This window comes from Phascolarctos cinereus, unplaced genomic scaffold (genome assembly GCF_003287225.1).
Source record: "Phascolarctos cinereus isolate Bilbo 61053 unplaced genomic scaffold, phaCin_HiC Scaffold_3;HRSCAF=262, whole genome shotgun sequence".
Classification (NCBI taxonomy): domain Eukaryota; kingdom Metazoa; phylum Chordata; class Mammalia; order Diprotodontia; family Phascolarctidae; genus Phascolarctos; species Phascolarctos cinereus.
The window spans coordinates 184,550,518-184,568,366 of NW_027555736.1; the positions used below are offsets into that span (position 1 = coordinate 184,550,518).

A 17,849-nucleotide genomic window follows, 5' to 3' on the forward strand; every position below is an offset into this window, starting at 1 on the left:
CAATGAACTCCCTAAGGAAAAATCTCCAGGGCCAGATGGATTTACAAGTGTCTTCTATCAAACATTTAAAGAACAACTAATTCTACATAAACTATTTGGGAAAAAGGAGTCCTACCAAATTCTTTTTATGATACAAATATGGTGCTGACGCCTAAATCAGGAAGAGCCAAAATAGAGAAAAAAAATTATAGACCGATTTCCTTAATGAATATAGATGCAAAAGATTTTAAATAGAATATTAGCAATGAGATTACAACAACTTATCTCAAGGATAATACACTATGACGAGGTAGGGCTTATGCCAGGAATGCAGGGCTGGTTCAGTATTAGGAAAACTATCATCATAATTGACCATATCAACAACAAAACTAACAGAAATTGTGTGATTATCTCAATAGATGCAGAAAAAGCATTTGAGAAAATACAACACCCATTCCTATTAAAAACACTAGAGAGCATAGGAATAAATGGAGTCTTCCTTAAAATGATAAACAGCATCTATGAAAAACCATCAGCAAGCATTATATGTAATGAGGATAAGCTAGAAGCATTTCTAATAAGATCAGGGGTGGAACAAGGATGTCCACTGTTTTTCAATATTGTGCTAGAAATGTTAGTTGTAGCAACTAGAGAAGAAAAAGAAATTGAAGGAATTAGAATAGGCAAAGAAGAAACAAAGCTATCATTCTTTACAGATGATATGATGATGTATTTAGAGAATCAAGTAAAAAATTACTTGAAATAATAAACAAATTTAGCAAAGTTGCAGGATATAAAATAAACCCATACAAATCATCTGCATTTCTGTGTATTACTAACAAAGCCCAGTAGCAAGAGATAGAAAGAGAAATTCCATTTAAAGTTACTGTAGACATTATAAAATATTTGGGAGTCTACCTGCCAAAACCAGGAACTGTATGAACACAATTACAAAACACTTTTCACACAAATAAAGTCAGATCTAAATAATTGGAAAAATATCACTTGCTCATGAGTAGGCCGAGCTAATATAATAAAAATGACAATTCTACCTAAATTAATTTACTTATTCAGCACTATACCAATCAAACAACCAAAAAATTATTTTATAGAGCTAGAAAAAACAATAACAAAGTTCATTTGGAAGAACAAAAAGTCTGGAATATCAAGGGAACTAATGAAACGAAATGCAAGGGAAGGGAAGGTGGCCTATCTGTACCAGATGTTAAATTGTATTATAAAGCAGCAGTCATCAAAACTACTTGGTTCTGATTAAGAAATAGAGTGGTAGATCAATGGAATAGGTTAGGTATATAAGACACAGTAAGTAGTCAATGACTATAATAATCTACTGTTTGATGAATCCAAAGACTCCAGCTTCTGGGATAAGAAATCACTGTTTGACAAAAACTGCTGGGAAAACTGGAAGAATGTATGGCAGAAACTGAGCATAGACCAACATCTTGTACCCTATACCAAGATAAAGTCAAAGTGGGTACAGGATTTAGATATAAAGACTGATACTATAAGCAAACTAGAAGAGCAAGGAATAGTTCACCTTTCAGATATATAGAGAAGGGAAGAATTTATGACTAAACAAGAGATAGAGAACATTATGAAAAGCAAAATGGGTAATTTTGATTACATTAAATTGAAAAGTTTTGCGCAAACAAAGCCAATGCATCCAGGATTAGGAGGGAAGCAGAAAATTGGGAAAGAATTTTTGCAATCAGTGTCTATGATAAAGTCCTCTTTTTTTTTTTTTTTTGGTGAGGCAATCAGGGTTAAGTGACTTGCCCAGGGTCACACAGCTAGTTAAGTTTCAAGTGTCTGAGGCCATATTTGAACCCAGGTCCTCCTGATTCCAATGCTGGAGCTCTATTTACTGTGCCACCTAGCTGCCCCCCTCATTTCTAAAATATATAGAGAACTGAGTCAAATTTATCAGAATACAAGTCATTTCTCAGTTGATAAATGGTCAAAGGATAGGAACAGGTAGTTTTCAGATAAAGAAATTAAAGCTATCTATAGTCATATGAAAAAAATGTTCTAAATCACTACTGATTAGAGAAATGCAAATCAAAATAACTCTGAGGTACCACATCACACCTATCAGATTGGCCAACATGATGAAGCGTTTTTTTAAATGCACAGGAGAGAATGGAAGGAAGTTCAGAAGGAAACACGAACAGGACAGTTTTGAGAGTAATGTATGGAATTTATCATATGTTTTTTAAAAAAGCAAATGGGCAGCTAGGTGGCACAATAGGTAGAGCACTGGCCCTGGAGTCAGGAGGATCTGAGTTCAAATCTGGCTTCAGACACTTGACAGTTACTAACTGTGCAAGCAAGTCACTTAACCCTGATTGCTTTGCCCCACACCACTCAAAAAAGCAAACAGTATGGAACAGAGATTCAGGGTTTCGTGTACAAATTCCTTTCTGTGTTAAACTGTGTACGTGGAAATGCTTTTTGTGTATATGTAAGTTCAGATTTCGAAAAAATAAAATTTAAATTAAAAAAACTGAAAAAGAAGAGATTTTCGATGTCATGCTGAGGAGAGGTCTAAGTGTAGATGAGACCTTTCCTGATTCCCTATTAGTACCCTTCTACACAAGTATTTTGTATATGCTTTTAATTTACTTGGCTGTAGGTGTTATTCTCTCCCCACCTAAAATATGAGCCTCTTTTAGTATCTTTCTATCCCCAGTTCTTCACACAGTACTTGGCACATAGTAGATGCTTATTGATTGATAGTTGTTCCCAAAATGTTGCTACTAAGCATCAGAAAATTGCTACAGATTACATTATATATGGGACTTTTCCATCTGTCTTTGACCTCTGTTGGGTTTATACTTAGTAGAAGTATCACTGAGTCAGAGTATATACAGTTTAGTGATGTTTCTGTAGTATAATGTCAAATTATTTTCCCAAATAATTGAACTAACTCACAGCTTCACCAACAGTGCGTTGATGTGCCTGATTTGTAGATGCTCCAACATTTAACCATTTTCATCTTCTGTCAGGGAAATTTGTCAGGATTGTGTAGCAAAACAGGGCAGTTGGGAGACATGAAGAATTGTATTAGGAGCAAATCTTTTGTTATATACATGGGGAGAGCAAGAAAATGATTTCTTCACTTAAAAGGATGTACACATATATGCTATTTTAGTCATGAAAAAATGCTCTCACTGATAATTAGACAAACACAAATTAAAACAACTCTGATGCACCACTCAGATTAGCTAAGATGACAGAAAAGAAAAATGGCAAATGCTGGAGGAGATGTAGGAAAATATGTATGCTGATGCATTGCTTGTGAAGCTGTGAACTAATCCAAACATTCTGGAAAGTAATTTGGAACTATATCCAAAAAGCTATTAAACTGTGCATACTTTGACCCAGCAATATTGCTACTAGGTCTATATAACCTAAAACTATTAAAATAAAAGATTCATATGTAAAAATATTTATAGCAATTCTTTTTGTGGTGGCAAAGAATTGAAAACTGATGATACCCATCAGTTGGGGAACGGCTAAACAAATTGTGGTATGTAAATGCTGTACAATACTATTTTGCTATAAGAACTGATGAAAAGGATGGTTTTAGAAAGACTTCGGAAGACTATAAACTGATGCAAAGTGAAGTGAGTAGAACCAGGAGAACAACTTATACTGTAATAGCAATGTTGTAAAGATAATCAGCTGTGAAAGGCTTTGTAGCTGATCAGTACAATGACTCACCACAGTTCCAAAAGATTCATAATATGGTGTTTACCTCTAGATAGAGAGAACTGATAGATGGAATGTAGATTGAAGCGTATTTCTCTCACTCTCATTGCTAATGCAGAAATTTGTTATACACGACTTCATATTTGTAGTGGGTTTTGTATTTCTTGCTTTCTCAGTGGGTAGGGGAAAGGAGAGAATCTGGAACTGAAAAAAAGGTATATGCTATTTTTAGAAATATAGTTAAAGAGATTTGCAATAGAAAAACAGCTAAACATCATCTTTGTCATTCTGATTGGTGTGAGGTAAGACCTCAGAGCTTTAATTTATTTGCCTTTTTCTTATTAGTGATTTGGAACATTCTTTCATATGGTTGTTTTAAATTTGCAATTTCTCTTTTGGAAACTTCCTGTTGCTTTGATCTCTTAATTTTTGGGAAATGGCTGTTTTTCTTATATGTTGGTACCGACTTCCTGTATATTTTGGATATCTAAACTTTATAATAAAGATTTATAATTATAATGATTTATAATAACCTTTATAATAAAGGTAATAGATATTTGCTACAAAGAATTTTCCTCAAACTTTCCCAGAAAGCTTTTTTTTTTAGATGCATTGATTTTGGTAATGAAAAACTGACTTTATGTATTTGAATTGCCTATTTTATCTTTTAGGGTCATCACTATCCCTTGTTAGGTTAAACATTATTGCCCTAGTCATGTTTGTCCAAGATATGTCCTTCCATTCTTCTCAAATTTTTTAAAGCTTATTATTTAGGTCACATCCATTTGGAGACTATTATATAGTATATGTTATCTGTTGGTCTAAACCTAATTTCTGCCAAATTGCTACCAAGATTTTCCAGTAGTTATTGTCAAATAGGGAGACTTTACTAAAGTAGTTTGTATTTGCGAATTTGTTGAGCCCTAGACATCTAAATATCATCTTACAGATTGGAAACTGAGAACCAGGGAATTAACTTACCCTCAGTCACGTAGGTAATGACAGATCTGGGGCTATTAATGATTTGTGTTTCTTATTTTGTAAACTTTGTGTTTATTCCCTTTGACCATTACTTCACTACTGAGTATATATATATATTTTTAGTCTTATGTAGAGATGAGTCATTTACCCATATTCATTTTAAAAGTCTGTTTCTTTTTGTAAAGACTGTAATGGTTTTCCTTCATAGATTTGACCACAGAATTATTAGATGCATATTTTTTTAGGACTGATATATTTTCATTTTGTATAGAACCTTTCAGCTTAATATAATGTCCTTTGTCTCTTCATATTTTGGGGTTGGAATTTATTTGTCCAAAGTCACTATCGCTCAAGACCAGCCCTGCACAGTTTGCAACCCACCAAAGGATTTCCTCTGCATACAAAGGATGTTTTCCTCTACATTTTTTGCAGGCCACCTGAAATCCTTTGGCATGTCGCAAGCGGCCCACAGCCTCAGTTTGTGCAGGGCTGCTCAAGACTCTTCAGTGGCTTTCTACAAACCTGTCTAATGTAAACTGCTTGGTTTTCAGGCCCTCCAGCAAATCGTTTCTCACCAATCTCACATTGTTGTTACTCTCTGATGTAGATCTAGTTTTATGATTTTTTTTTTTTTTGGTAAACTGAGTTGTTTTTAAAGTTAACTTTTGAATCTTTATATATCATGTTTTTGTAAATCAATTATCTAATTTTTTGTGTAAAGCAAAGTTTTTGTACATTGGGTTAGGTTAAAGTAAAGAGCATCTGGGCCTCTACATTGTGTATTATTACCTACCTTAGAAAACTCCTTGAGGGAAAAAGGAAGCTCCTTGAGGATAGGACATGTTCCCCATTTTCTCTCCCCAGTGAAGAACCTAATGCAGCTCTCAGTGATGATTGTTGATGGACTTTGAAAATGTTTTAATTTCTTCACTGCAATCTTGATTATATAGTTAGATATTTTTATTTTCTTGGTGACAATTATTGGTGTACTGAGTATATTATTTGTGTTAGCGTGTACAGTAATAATAACTTGGTGTTCTATAATTTACCTGTGAACCATGTCACAATCTTTTTCAAACCATGGTCAGTAGTAACTGTTTTGCTTCTTTTTAGGACTCCTTGTAAAATTGAACCCAGCATAAATCATATCCTCAGTACTAGAAAACCTGGAAAGGAAGAAGGAGATCCCCTGCAACGTGTACAGAGTCATCAACAAGAGTCTCAGGAGAAGAAAGAAAAGATGATGTGTTGTAAGGAGAAGATTTATGCTGGAGTTGGGGAGTTCTCCTTTGAGGAAATCCGGGCTGAAGCTTTCTGGAAGAAATTGAAGGAAAAAAGGGAAGGTATGTATCAGCGTCATTATTTCATGTTTGCTATGTATTACTAGAAATCTGAACAGCTCTCTCCAATAACAACTTCTAATAAAATATCTTACTCTCTATTGCCTGAAGTTTTTCCACTTGTTGTAACTACTTAAATCATTTAAGAGATTAACTTGAGTTAACTAGCATCCCCTTTTAAAAATGCAAATATGTCTAGGAGATTACATTAGTATGAATTTAATCAATTTGTTTTAACATATAGTGGAGAACTGATTCATTGAGGGAATTGGAATACTGACTTAAGGGAGTAGGGAGGTGAGTTTTGGCGTGTAGAATGTTTGAGGGAAATAGAACAAGTCTATCTCTTTCTTCTACCCTTGCCCCATTCTTACGATGGAGACTTTAGGGCAATATGAAAGTAAGAAGAATGCTGTGAGGTTGGGGAGAGATACAGAGATCAAGGTGGGTACATGTCAAAAAAGTTAACCAATTTCAGAATTTTCTTAACGCTGGTCCTATACTAGGAAAGCCAGAGGAAACCCCACTGTTTCTTTCCTCTTCTACCACATGGCAGCCTGTTCCTAGGACTTAAAATAATAATGCTTTAGGTAAGCCACATTATGGATTAAAGAAGCTTTTGTGGGATGGCCTATGGACCTAACTACCACTGTTAATATTGTCGTTTTAGAAAAATGCAATTCAAGTTCCTACCAGATTATGTCCTCAAAGTCCATTTGTACTTTGATTTTTAAAAGGTTTTACTTTTATTGCTATCTTTTTTTTATGTATTTCCAAATATATGCATCAAGCCATCTCTTATATAAAAAGAAGGGGGAAAACAGTTTAGCAAAACCAACTAACATCATATCTGTGTTGTAGTATATGCAGTATTTCATACCCAGAGTCCCCATCTCTGACTTATGGGAGAAAGGTACATTTTTCAACTTTTCTCCAGGGCCAAAGTTAGTCATTATATTTACATAACATTTGGTTTCTTTTCTTTTTTGGTCCATTTATAGCATTGTAGTCTTTTACATATGAACTTTCCTGGTTCTGCTCATCTCACCCTGTACCAGTTCCTTCTCTGAATTCATTATTTTTTATGGCATGGTAGTATCCTATTATACCGAAATGCTACACTTTGTTTATCCCTTCCCCAGTTGATGGACTACTTGTGTGTTTTTGGCTTTTGCTTCTTCTTTATTATGAACTTGATAGTCATCAATAAACAAAGAAGGATTAGATAAACTTGTGTTTCTTTTGAAGTTGTATTGGTATGAAAATATTCATACCAGCTCTTTTCCTAGTATCCAAAAATTGGAAACTAATAGAGTATCCTTCTATTGGGAATGGCTAAATGAATCGTGTTATATGAATGTAATGAAATATTCTTGTGCTGTAAGAAACGATGAGATGAACAATTTTGGAGGAAACCGGGAAGACATCTATGAACTAATGTAGAGCAGCGTGACCAGAAATGAGAGAACAATTTATATATAATAACAAAATTATAGAGAAAACAACTTTGAAAAACTCTAGAACTCTAATCAATACAATGATAAACCATAAGTCCAAAGGAATGAAGATGAAACATGCTATTCACCTCCTGACAGAGATGATGAACTGAAAATGCAGAAAGATTTTTCAGACGTGACTAAAGTGACAATTTGTTTTACCAGTCTATGCAACGTTGAGGGCTTTATTTTTCAAATTTGTTGTTTTTATTTGTTTAGTAGGATGTAGGGAGGGAGAACTAGCAAAGGGGAGAGGGGAGGACTTATTTTTTTTAATGCATGTGAATTGAAAAAAATAATAATTTTCAAAAGATATATATTGCGCTTAACAGGATGGTAACAAAATTGGCCCATTTGTGTACCTTCTGACTTTATTGAGTGTGTGTGTATCTTTTATTGATATGGGGTTTTTGGTTTTATTTTGCATCTCTGTATCTTCCCACTAACTCACACCCTCAATAGAAGCACCCTCCCTTGTAACAAATAAGTACAGTCAAACAGAACAAATTAAGGTATTAGCCATATCTAGAATTGTCTCATTTGCCACCCCTACGTCATCATCTCTGCCCGGAGGCAGGAAGCATGCTTCATCGTCAGTCTTCTGAAGTCTTTGATTGGTCAAAGTTGTTTCCTTTGTTTTTATTTTGTGGTTATTATGTACCTTGTATTTGTTCTTTTTCTTTTTTGGTGAGGCAGTCAGGGTTAGGTGACTTGCCCAGGGTCCAATAGCTAGTAAGTGTCAAGTGTCTTGAGGCCAGATTTGAACTCAGGTCCTCCTGACTCCAAGGCGAGGTCTATCCATTGCACCACCTAGCTGCCCCTTATAACTTGTATTTGTTAAGAATTAACTGATAATAGGTACAACCAATCAAGAGAGCTAACACTCCAGGCTCTAGCCTGAAGTAAAGCAGAACTCACACATCTCACTAGTAGGCAGGAAATAGTAAACAAATGAGTTAGAGTGAGTCTTGTACGAGGCTAGGGACAGAAATAGGCCCACTATAGAAGTATAGGGTTTTGCCGGGGTTATAGATTAGCTTGAAGGATATAAGGTACTAGGTAATATACCAGTTTAAGTATATGTTGTACAGAGCAGAACTGCTCTAAGTGTGGAGAGTTTTTGCCAGCATTATGAGAGCTATGAAAACCTTAAAGAAAAAGAAGTAAGAATAACAATTCCTAATTTTTCAGTGTTTGACGTAAGTTAGGGAGTACTCCATAAATGCCACCTAGTTTTAAAATATTTGTCCATAGTTTCTCATGGTGGCTGTTTAGTGTATTATAAAAATGTCTAAACTAATTATGGAATGATGATATCTCAGGTTCTACTTTCCATGATGGCACCTTGTACAGTGTAATACACACAGACATTTGATAATTATTTGTTTACTGACAAATAATTGGATTAATTCTTTGACAGTGGAAATTTATTACAGCACTTTTACTGTTCACCTCAAAGACTCTTGTTAACTTCTTTATCTGTTCTTTGTTCATGAACATGACAACTTGGCTATATTGGATCTGATTATCTTTTTAAAAATAAAAATAATGTTCTAAAAGACATGGCTATTCTCTATGAAAGGAGCAGTTGCTTTGACTAACTTGTTCCTTAAAAAGTTCTGCACCTTTCTACCTCGATATCTTTGCTCAAACTGTTCCTTGTGCCTGGAATCTCCTATGCTTTCTCTTGCTATGCTTTGAATGTCTACCTTTCTGTATCTCTGTGAATCTGCATGTTCCTCTTCTGCTTCCCACCTTCCACAAATCAATAACTGCCTCTAGCCCCTACTTCATAAATCACACTTTTTCAATGGGCTTATCACATATTATTCTGTTAAGTATTTATCTCTATACATGTTGTCCCCAAATAGCCTTAGCTAAACTTTTTATTTTTTCCTAGAGCCTAGCACAATGTTTATTTAGCATATAGTGAACACCTAATATGTGATGAAATTAAAATGATAAATTGCTATTTCCTTAGTGGCTAGGAGATGCTTAGGAAAAGTCCAAATTGGACCTGGTTATAGAAGCAGTCTAGAATTTGAATTTTGATCTTCTTAGCTATAAAGAGATTGACCTAGGTTGGGGATTGTGGGGCAGGTTGAATTTGTTATCCAATTGAAAGATGCAGACTCATGTCCTACATTAGACTTTGTATGTAATCTTTATACTCCATTGCCCACTGTATGTAGTTTCTATCTTTGTAAATCCTTTGGTAAAGTAATTTTTTTAGTTTATTGTTGACAGCTATTCAACTATGGTGGTTGTTTATTATATTTTTTAATATAAAAGCATTAGTCAAGAAACATTTATTAAGCATTTACTTTGTATCTGGCACTGTGCTAAGCAATGGTTACACAAAGAAAAAGCAAAAATCCCTGCCCTCAAGAAGTTTACATTCTAATAAGGACACAATACGTGCATAAATCTGTACATAAAAGATAAGTGCTAGGGAGATGGAAGGTAGCCTTATGGAAAAGACACTAGAAGTGGAGGATTGGAAATAGCCTCCCAAAGGAGGTGGTGTTTGAGTTGAGTCTTAAAGGAAGCCAAGGATTTTAAAAGGTAGAGTTGAAGAGAGTATTCCAAGGTGTGGTGGACAACCAGTGCAGAAGCACAAAGAACGTGGAGCATTGTGAGGTACAGTAAGTGGTATGGATGGACCTTTGAGTCCGTGGTGAGAAGTTCGGTGTTAAAAGACTAGAAAGATGGAAAGGGGAAGGTTGTAAAGAGCTTTAAATTCCAAATAAAAATTGAACCATTTGGTGTTCACTGAATAGAGGAGAGTGACATTGTCAGACCTATGCTTTAGCAAAATCGCTTTGGCAGTTAAGTGGAAGAAGGATTTGAACAGGGAGTACCTTGAAACAGAGAGTCTTATTAGAAGGCTATTGAAATAGCCTCAAAGAAGAGACACGAAAAGATATATTCCCCAGCTTATCGCCGCCACTACCATCTCTTTGGATAAGTGGGGGTTCCATGAATGTGGATTGTTGCATTTCTTGTCAGATTTTTTTTTAATGTATTGATTTTTTTCTCCTTTTCCTCTTTATAACAGTTTTGCTATGGGATGATTGTTGGGGAAGAGTGAGAGGAAGGGAGGTAGGAAGAAATTTAGTTGATGTAAAAACAAAAGATATCAATAAAAAAAGGAAGACCACTGCAAAGAGTGATAAAGGTCTGAATGAGAATGATAGCTATATGAATAGAAAGAAGAGAATATGTACATGAGAGAGATATATGGCAAGAAATGACAAGATTTGGCAACTGATTGGATACAGAGGGGAAAAGAGGAATCTAGGATGTCTCAGAGGGTGAGGAGAAGGATGATGGTGCCCTTGACAATAATAGGGATATTTGGAAAGGGGGAAAGTAAAGACAATGAGTTCTGTTTTGAACATGGTAAGTTTAAGGTGCCAGTGGGATGTGTGAAATTCAAAACATCCAATTGGTGATGCTGGACTAGATACATGAAGAATATATGCAATAAGGGGAAGCTTTGAGGCCAAGGTCACAGGGAGGAGCAAGCCCCAACCCTTACATAATAACAGAAAAGGCAGCATTTCTTATTACATGTTGCTCCTTCTCATGTACTTTAACCTTCTAGGCAAACTGCACTTCTTGATGTCACACATGACGCTCCCGCTCCCTCCTCCATTCAGAATGTGCTTCCTCTTCACCTCTACCTCTTAGATTCTCTAGCCTTCGAGATTCAATTCAAGTACAACCTTCTATATGAAGCCTTTCCTAGTGTCTTTCCCCACAGATTACCTTGCATTTATTTTCTGCGTGTGTGTGGTATGTATGCACCATTTTCTCCCAAAAGAAGATAATCTCCTTTAGGGTAAGGGTTGTTTCTTTTTTGTCTTTGTACCCCAACTGCCCACCACAGTGCCTGGAATATAGAAAGTCCTTAATGAATGCACATTGATTGATTGATTGATTGATATAATATCAGGATCAAATTAGAATGCTGAGTTTAAAAGACAGCTTAAAGAATGAAAGAAAACAAGGGTTCTTAAGGGATATGATATCTCACTCAACTTCTTTGTCTTCAGCTGAGTTGCTGTCTGGGGCACAGAAAAGAGCAGAGATGCGAAAGCAGATTGAGGAGATGGAGAAGATGTTAAAGGAAATCCAGACAACCCAGCAAGAAAGGCTGTGTGATCAGGTAACTTTTTTAGCTATTATAACAGCAAATTGGCTCAGAAGTTGAGCTTAAAGGTGTGTTGGCATCTTGCCTTTTGGGGTTATTATTTTTCACAGAGTTAAGAATACATTATTGAAGGGGGAAAGCTAAGGGTCATTGAGTAAGTAGTATGAAGTGAGATTCCAGATGAACCCAAAGCCGTTATTTTGGTGTTTGATTTTGGCATAGTCTCTCGTACTTTATTCACATTATGAAGTTTTCTGAAAAAGTTCAGCAAACTATCTGGTATCATTAGTCTAAATCTAGATTTGTAAGCGTTTATAGTTGTTTATGCTGGACATGCAAATTGTTAAGGAACTCTTTTTTTCACGATTCCCACTAAAGTAGGGGTTCTTAACCTAGGTATCCATGGAGAAATGTCAGGGTGTCTGTGAACCTGAATGGGGAAAATCATTACTACATAAAAATATCCTAATTTTTATTAATGTGTAATTAAAATATTTCATTTTTTTCAATTAGGAAAGTAGGCAACAAACTGCAGTAGTACTAGCAGAACTTGTGACTTTATCACCAATAAAAGTCATTGATATTTTCATACTTTGTTACAGTTGTTGCAGATTTCAACAAGCATTTATTAAACATATTTACTGTGGACCTGCCCATAGTAAATATATAGGCACACGATAAAAAGGAGGCAGAAACAGTTCCTGCCCTCAAGGAGCTCACATGTTAATGGAAGATAAAATGCAAATAGCGATGTACATACACGATATCTACATGGCAAATCAGTAGTAACCTCAGAGGGAAGGCATGAGCATCGAGAGGGACCAGGAAAGGCTTTCTGAAGAAGATAGTATTTGAGCCAAAACTTGAAGGAAGTCAGGGAAATCATGAGGCAGAGATAATGGGGAACAGATGGGGAGGAACCGAATGGGGAGGTAGAGTATTATATTTGAGGGACAGCAAGAAGGGACCAGAGTTTCTGGATTGTAGCATGAGTATACGTCAAGTGTAAGAGACTGGAAAGGGAGGAGGAGACCACGTTGTGGAGGATGGTCAGAGCTGGAAATAGCATTTCTGCTTATCGTGACTTTGGAATTGCTGTAGTGAAACCTGCTGCCATCCCTGTTACTAAATGGCTCGAGATCACAATCTTCCTGTCAGTTTGTGTTTTAATATAATTGGTTTCTTTTGTTAGCCTGTGCATTTTATTTTGTGCATTTTAAAATATTTTTTCTGAGGAGTCTCTAGGTTTTACCTGACTAACAAAAGAGGTCCATGACACACAAAAAGGTGAAGAATCTCTGTCATATACTATGTGTATGGACATGGGAAGGTACATGCGCATCTACAAAGGAAAAGAGATAGTAAGATGATGGTAACATGAAAGTGGGTTACACTTTAGCAAGGTTAACAGCAGAGAACTCAGATTTTCTAATTCTTGTCAGGACTGCTTTTGGACAAAACATGAAATTCTCAACGTACATGGTGTATTTTCCTAGAGTGTGGTGGTGACTCATTGACTTTGTTTGTTTAATGTTGACAGCCTGGAGGAAGTATGCCAACAGGAGAGATAGCAGCTGGAGGATGTGTTTCCAGGCTTCCGGACGTGCCAGGAGAGGAGGTTCTTTTCAGGTCTGTGTTCACTGAGCTCTTACTTCAGGTAGGACCAGTGCTTCCTCAGTGGAAAGGGGGACACAGAAGAGCATTTTGAAATATAATAAGTGGCTCTAAATGCATGACTAAAGATCTGCATTTTTTTTCCGAGTACTGGTTAATGTTTTTTTTTTTATGTATTTCCAGTATCTTGGAGGTAGAGTAGATCTGAGGAGAGGGTAGGTTACAGTCCTAACTTCTTGAAGGGTCACAGATTTAGAATGGTTTCATTGCCTTGGAAATTAGATAAACTAAGGAGGAATTAATATAACTGAGTTTAAGCTTAATAAAGGCACGGTTCTATTTTAAAGTATAAGTATGGTTTTTTTAAAAATGTTACTTCTTAACAGGGAAACTTCAGTTGTAGAAAACACTTGGAAGGAACTATCTTCTAAGGGTAAGTAATATTCAGAAATTAATAAATGGAAATTTTGCTGGTAAGAGAGAAAATGCATGCACAGTAATGAATAGTTAACATACAGGTTCCTGATTATGATAAAAAGGAATGGAAAAGGAGGCCTCTTATATTGGCTTGATTCCTCTTGAAGCCTCTAAAATCTTGTTGTTTAAAGGGGATGTATTTAGTGGTTTGATATTTACATGGATTTTATATGAGGTCAACAGTGTGAATTATTTTTCCTCCTACATTTGTTACCCTCATTACAAAAGGGTCTTGAGGAAAAAGTAAGTGAGAATGTGGTAAAGAAGTTAGAGTAATAGTTAGCTAGGAGGAAAAAACCAACTATTATTTTCCAAGCACACTGCTCTGTAGTTGTCAAGGAGCTCTCTCACGCTTGCCCCGTGTGCTCTAACCACCTAAGGCACATTGACTTTCATAACCAAGGCTGTACGGCAGGAATTTCTATATTGCTTCTAACCTGACTGTCAACTTTTGTAATTGATTGGAGGGGAGGGGAGGGGAGGGGAGAGGAGAGGAGAGGAGAGGAGTGTCTTCATAACGGCTTTTAAATATAGTGCCAGATATAGCAGAGCAGAGTGACATACTACCTTCTTGAAGGATTTGGAGCCACAGCTTTGGCATGTTATAGGTGCACCCAGACAAACTTTAATCAACATGTAGCTTGAATATCTTTTATATAAAATAAAGTAAACCTAAGCTACTGGCAAAAAAGCATCTGCCAAGACAGCTGCTAGATAATTGAGCTAGAGCCTTCAATGATGTTCAGCAGTCCAGGTCATAGGGTGGGATTTGGAGTGCTTTACTAGAAAACAGAAGAAACAAGGGTGTCATTTGGCTTAGTGCTTTTGCTTATTATAACTGATAAAAAACTAGATTTCCTTTCCAAATTGTGTTAAAGGAGTACTAAAGAAATTCTTTATGAACCATATCCTTATGGGAAGCTGATTTAAGAGAAGAATTATATTTGTGTTAAAAATTAGTTTGTGACTCAATCTATTTTGTTTTATAGGTCCTGTCTTACCGTTTTCCATTTTTGATGAATCTGTTCCTTCAGAAAATGAGAACATCAGGTCTGATTTGCTTCAAAAATAGTCATACTTATGTGAGGCTCAATTAGGGGGTAACTGTGCCAACTCAGAAAGAAATATACTGAACAGAGGGTGTGTTTTTCTTAAGTCTTCCTGCAGAACCTCAACAGGCATCAGGCCAACGAAGAGCTCTTGCTGTTCTAAAATCTTCAGAAGACATGACCTCAAAGGAAGATCTTCCTCTGGAAGTTTGTGTAAGTAGCAATATCCTTAAGTAAACTTGAGCAAAAATCTATTGCATTAATGCTGACTAAATTTGAAAATGTGTGAGGTAGGATTCACATCACAATATGACCCCCAGGTCAGTGGGGCATGAATTCTGTGTGTGTGTGTGTGTGTGTGTGTGTGTAGAGTAAAGAATAGGTGATGTAATAGATAACTTCAAATATTTGAACTTCTGTCACCTGGAAAAAATTATTAGATTATTCTTTGGTCCTCCTGAAGGCAGAAGTAGAACAATGATCAGCTAGGGTAGGGATCATCACATGGAGAGGAGTCACAGATCAACAGGATTTGAGAGCTGGAAGGTACCTCAGCATCTATGTAGTCCAACATAGAAAGAGTCCTCCCTGTATGAGTGGTCATCTACCCTCTTTGTGAAGACTACTGCACTACAGATGCTCTCAGTGTTACATTGTTAGGAAGCTTTTCATGACATCAAACTTAAATTCCCTTCTTGCCACTTCTGTCCAACCTGATTTGGCTTTCTGGGGTCAAACAGAATAAGTTTCATCCCTTCTTCACGTGTCAGCCCTTCAAGTACTTCAACACAGCTATCCCATCCCCCCTGAATCTTTTCTCCAGGTTAACTATCCCCATTTCCTTATGTGGCATGGACTCAAGGCCCATTTGGCAGCTTTGTTACCATTTCCTGGACAGGTTCTCTAGCTTATCAATGACCTTTTAAACTGTCACCCAGAACTGAACACAATACTCCAGGTGAGGTCTATCAAGGACAGAATACAATAGGACTATTACTTTCCTATTCCTAGAAATTATGCTTCTATTAATGTGGCTCAGAATTGCATTTTTTTTTGCTCTCACATTACACTGCTTTTTCATATTGAAGTTGTAGTTCACTAAAATCCTCAGATCTTTATCAGAACAATTGCTGTTCAACCATATATATTTTCATTCTGTATTTGTGAAGTGGATTTTTTTGCTATCCAGGCTAAGAGATTTTACCTTTATCCCTTTTGAATTTCATCTTACTTGATTCAGTCTAGGGCTCTAGCCTGTCAAGATCTTCATCCTAGTTGGGATTTTCCGCCTTTGTTTTTTGTTTTTGTGATTTTAAACTATTTGTGACTTATTACCTCAACCCTAAATACCTAGTTAAAAAGTTATAGTCAGTTACCTCCTCTTAATAACCCTACTCAGTGGCCTTTCCTTAGACTCTACAACTCCATAGCCACACTCCTTTTCCCCTTCTGCTTTTCACCAACTTCCTATGTTTCCTCGTTTGCCCCACCCTAATTATCCATCCTATCAATTTCCTTTATTCTCCAGTTGTTCTATGTACCTTTTCTTACTTAATTTGCCTCATTTTGCTAAGTACCTTTTCCTTCTTCGTCTTCCTTTTCAGGTCCTACTCCCTAATTCTCTTAAATTCTGCTTAATCCTTTAATAACCTTTTTCAACCCAGAAATAGAATATGGACCAGTATCTAGGCCTGGAGATTGTTCTCCCAAATTCTCAGGTTTATCTTCTGACCCACCTAGCTAGACCAATCCATTTTTAAGTCACCTAGCTGATTTCTTTCTCCTTATTCAACTCAAGGAATTTCTCCTGCTCCTTTTCCCATTGAAGCCCGAAACTGAGTTGGAGTTATGAGGAGGGAATATAAAGAACTCCTCAGTATAAAGAACTTTCTAATGAAAAACCATCCAACAGTAAGACTGCAATGTATCATTAGTCTGCTCTTAGATGTGTATATTGACGCGAAAGGCTAAGTGACTATCTGTGAGGGGTATTCTAGAAAAGCTTCCTACAACTGAGTAGGAAATTAAAACTAGATGATCTCTAAAAATGCCTTCTAACTTAACAGTATCTTTTCCTTCCCATTCCGATGGACTTGGCTCTCCTATCAGAAGTCTTCTTCTGTCTGACAAGTCTCTAAAAGTGTCTTTAGTGAAGGCTTACACACATGCACATTAAGCACTTTCTCAGATGGATAATGAAGAAGGTAATTGGATTGAAAAAGATTAGCTATTTTCTCCTAGATAGCTTTGCTAAAGCCATATGGCATATTCCAAAAGACTTTTATCTCAAGTTAATTGGGGTGGGCAAAACATTGAGAGGACTCTTTATCATCTTTTTTTTTCTATCTTTTCATAAATTCTGCCTGTTTTAATTTTGATTTTAATATCCATTCACATTTTTCCTGTGGATCACATTTAAGTTTATAAAGTAGTTTCATAAAATGTATACAAATCTACAAACTCTGTAGATGTTTTCTTTGGTACTTGTAAAATTCTAGCTTTAGTAATGCTTACTGGACTTTTCTGCCTCCCCTCCATGCTCCTTTTCCATTTGATTTTATTGAACCAAACTTACTATACTAGAAGTGAACTGCATAGGAAGAGGAAGACTTAAAGAACAATGCAGAATGATTAGGTTTACCAGAAACATTTTCTAGGTGAGTTAATTATGATACTTCAAGATTCTTTGATTTCATTGGTATAGGTAGAAAGTTACTTCCTCCAGTGATGGCAGATCATCACCTATCTATGCACTGGCAAATGGTTTTTGTGAATTGTAATGACTAAAATATTTAGTCACTTGGTGATATTTGACTGAATTTAGCTGAGCTGAGATATGTTTGCATTTCATTGCTAGATTTATATTTGAAACCTTTTTAGCTAGGTCAAGCCCTGTCAAAACTTGTGTTCTACTAGGTTAGCCTTTAAAAACCCTAAGATACTTTTGTATAACAATGAGATGCCAGATTTGGCATTTCAGGTACAAAATAATAACCCACATTTATGCAGTGCTTCAAGTTTTATG

General features: G+C 36.1%; 1 protein-coding gene across 4 annotated transcripts in view; it reads left to right on the forward strand.

Annotated features, from left to right (window-relative positions):
• The window catches only part of BUB1B (BUB1 mitotic checkpoint serine/threonine kinase B), a 65,745-nt gene that overhangs the window by 16,516 nt on the left and 31,380 nt on the right, over positions 1-17,849 (forward strand). For all 4 annotated transcript variants that reach the window (XM_021009378.2, XM_021009376.2, XM_078151343.1 and 1 more), the window contains 6 exons: positions 5,806-6,035; positions 11,587-11,699; positions 13,225-13,313; positions 13,685-13,731; positions 14,765-14,825; positions 14,932-15,037. In XM_021009378.2, the coding sequence (XP_020865037.1) occupies positions 5,806-6,035; positions 11,587-11,699; positions 13,225-13,313; positions 13,685-13,731; positions 14,765-14,825; positions 14,932-15,037 (646 nt within the window). The remainder of the gene's footprint in view (positions 1-5,805; positions 6,036-11,586; positions 11,700-13,224; positions 13,314-13,684; positions 13,732-14,764; positions 14,826-14,931; positions 15,038-17,849) is intronic.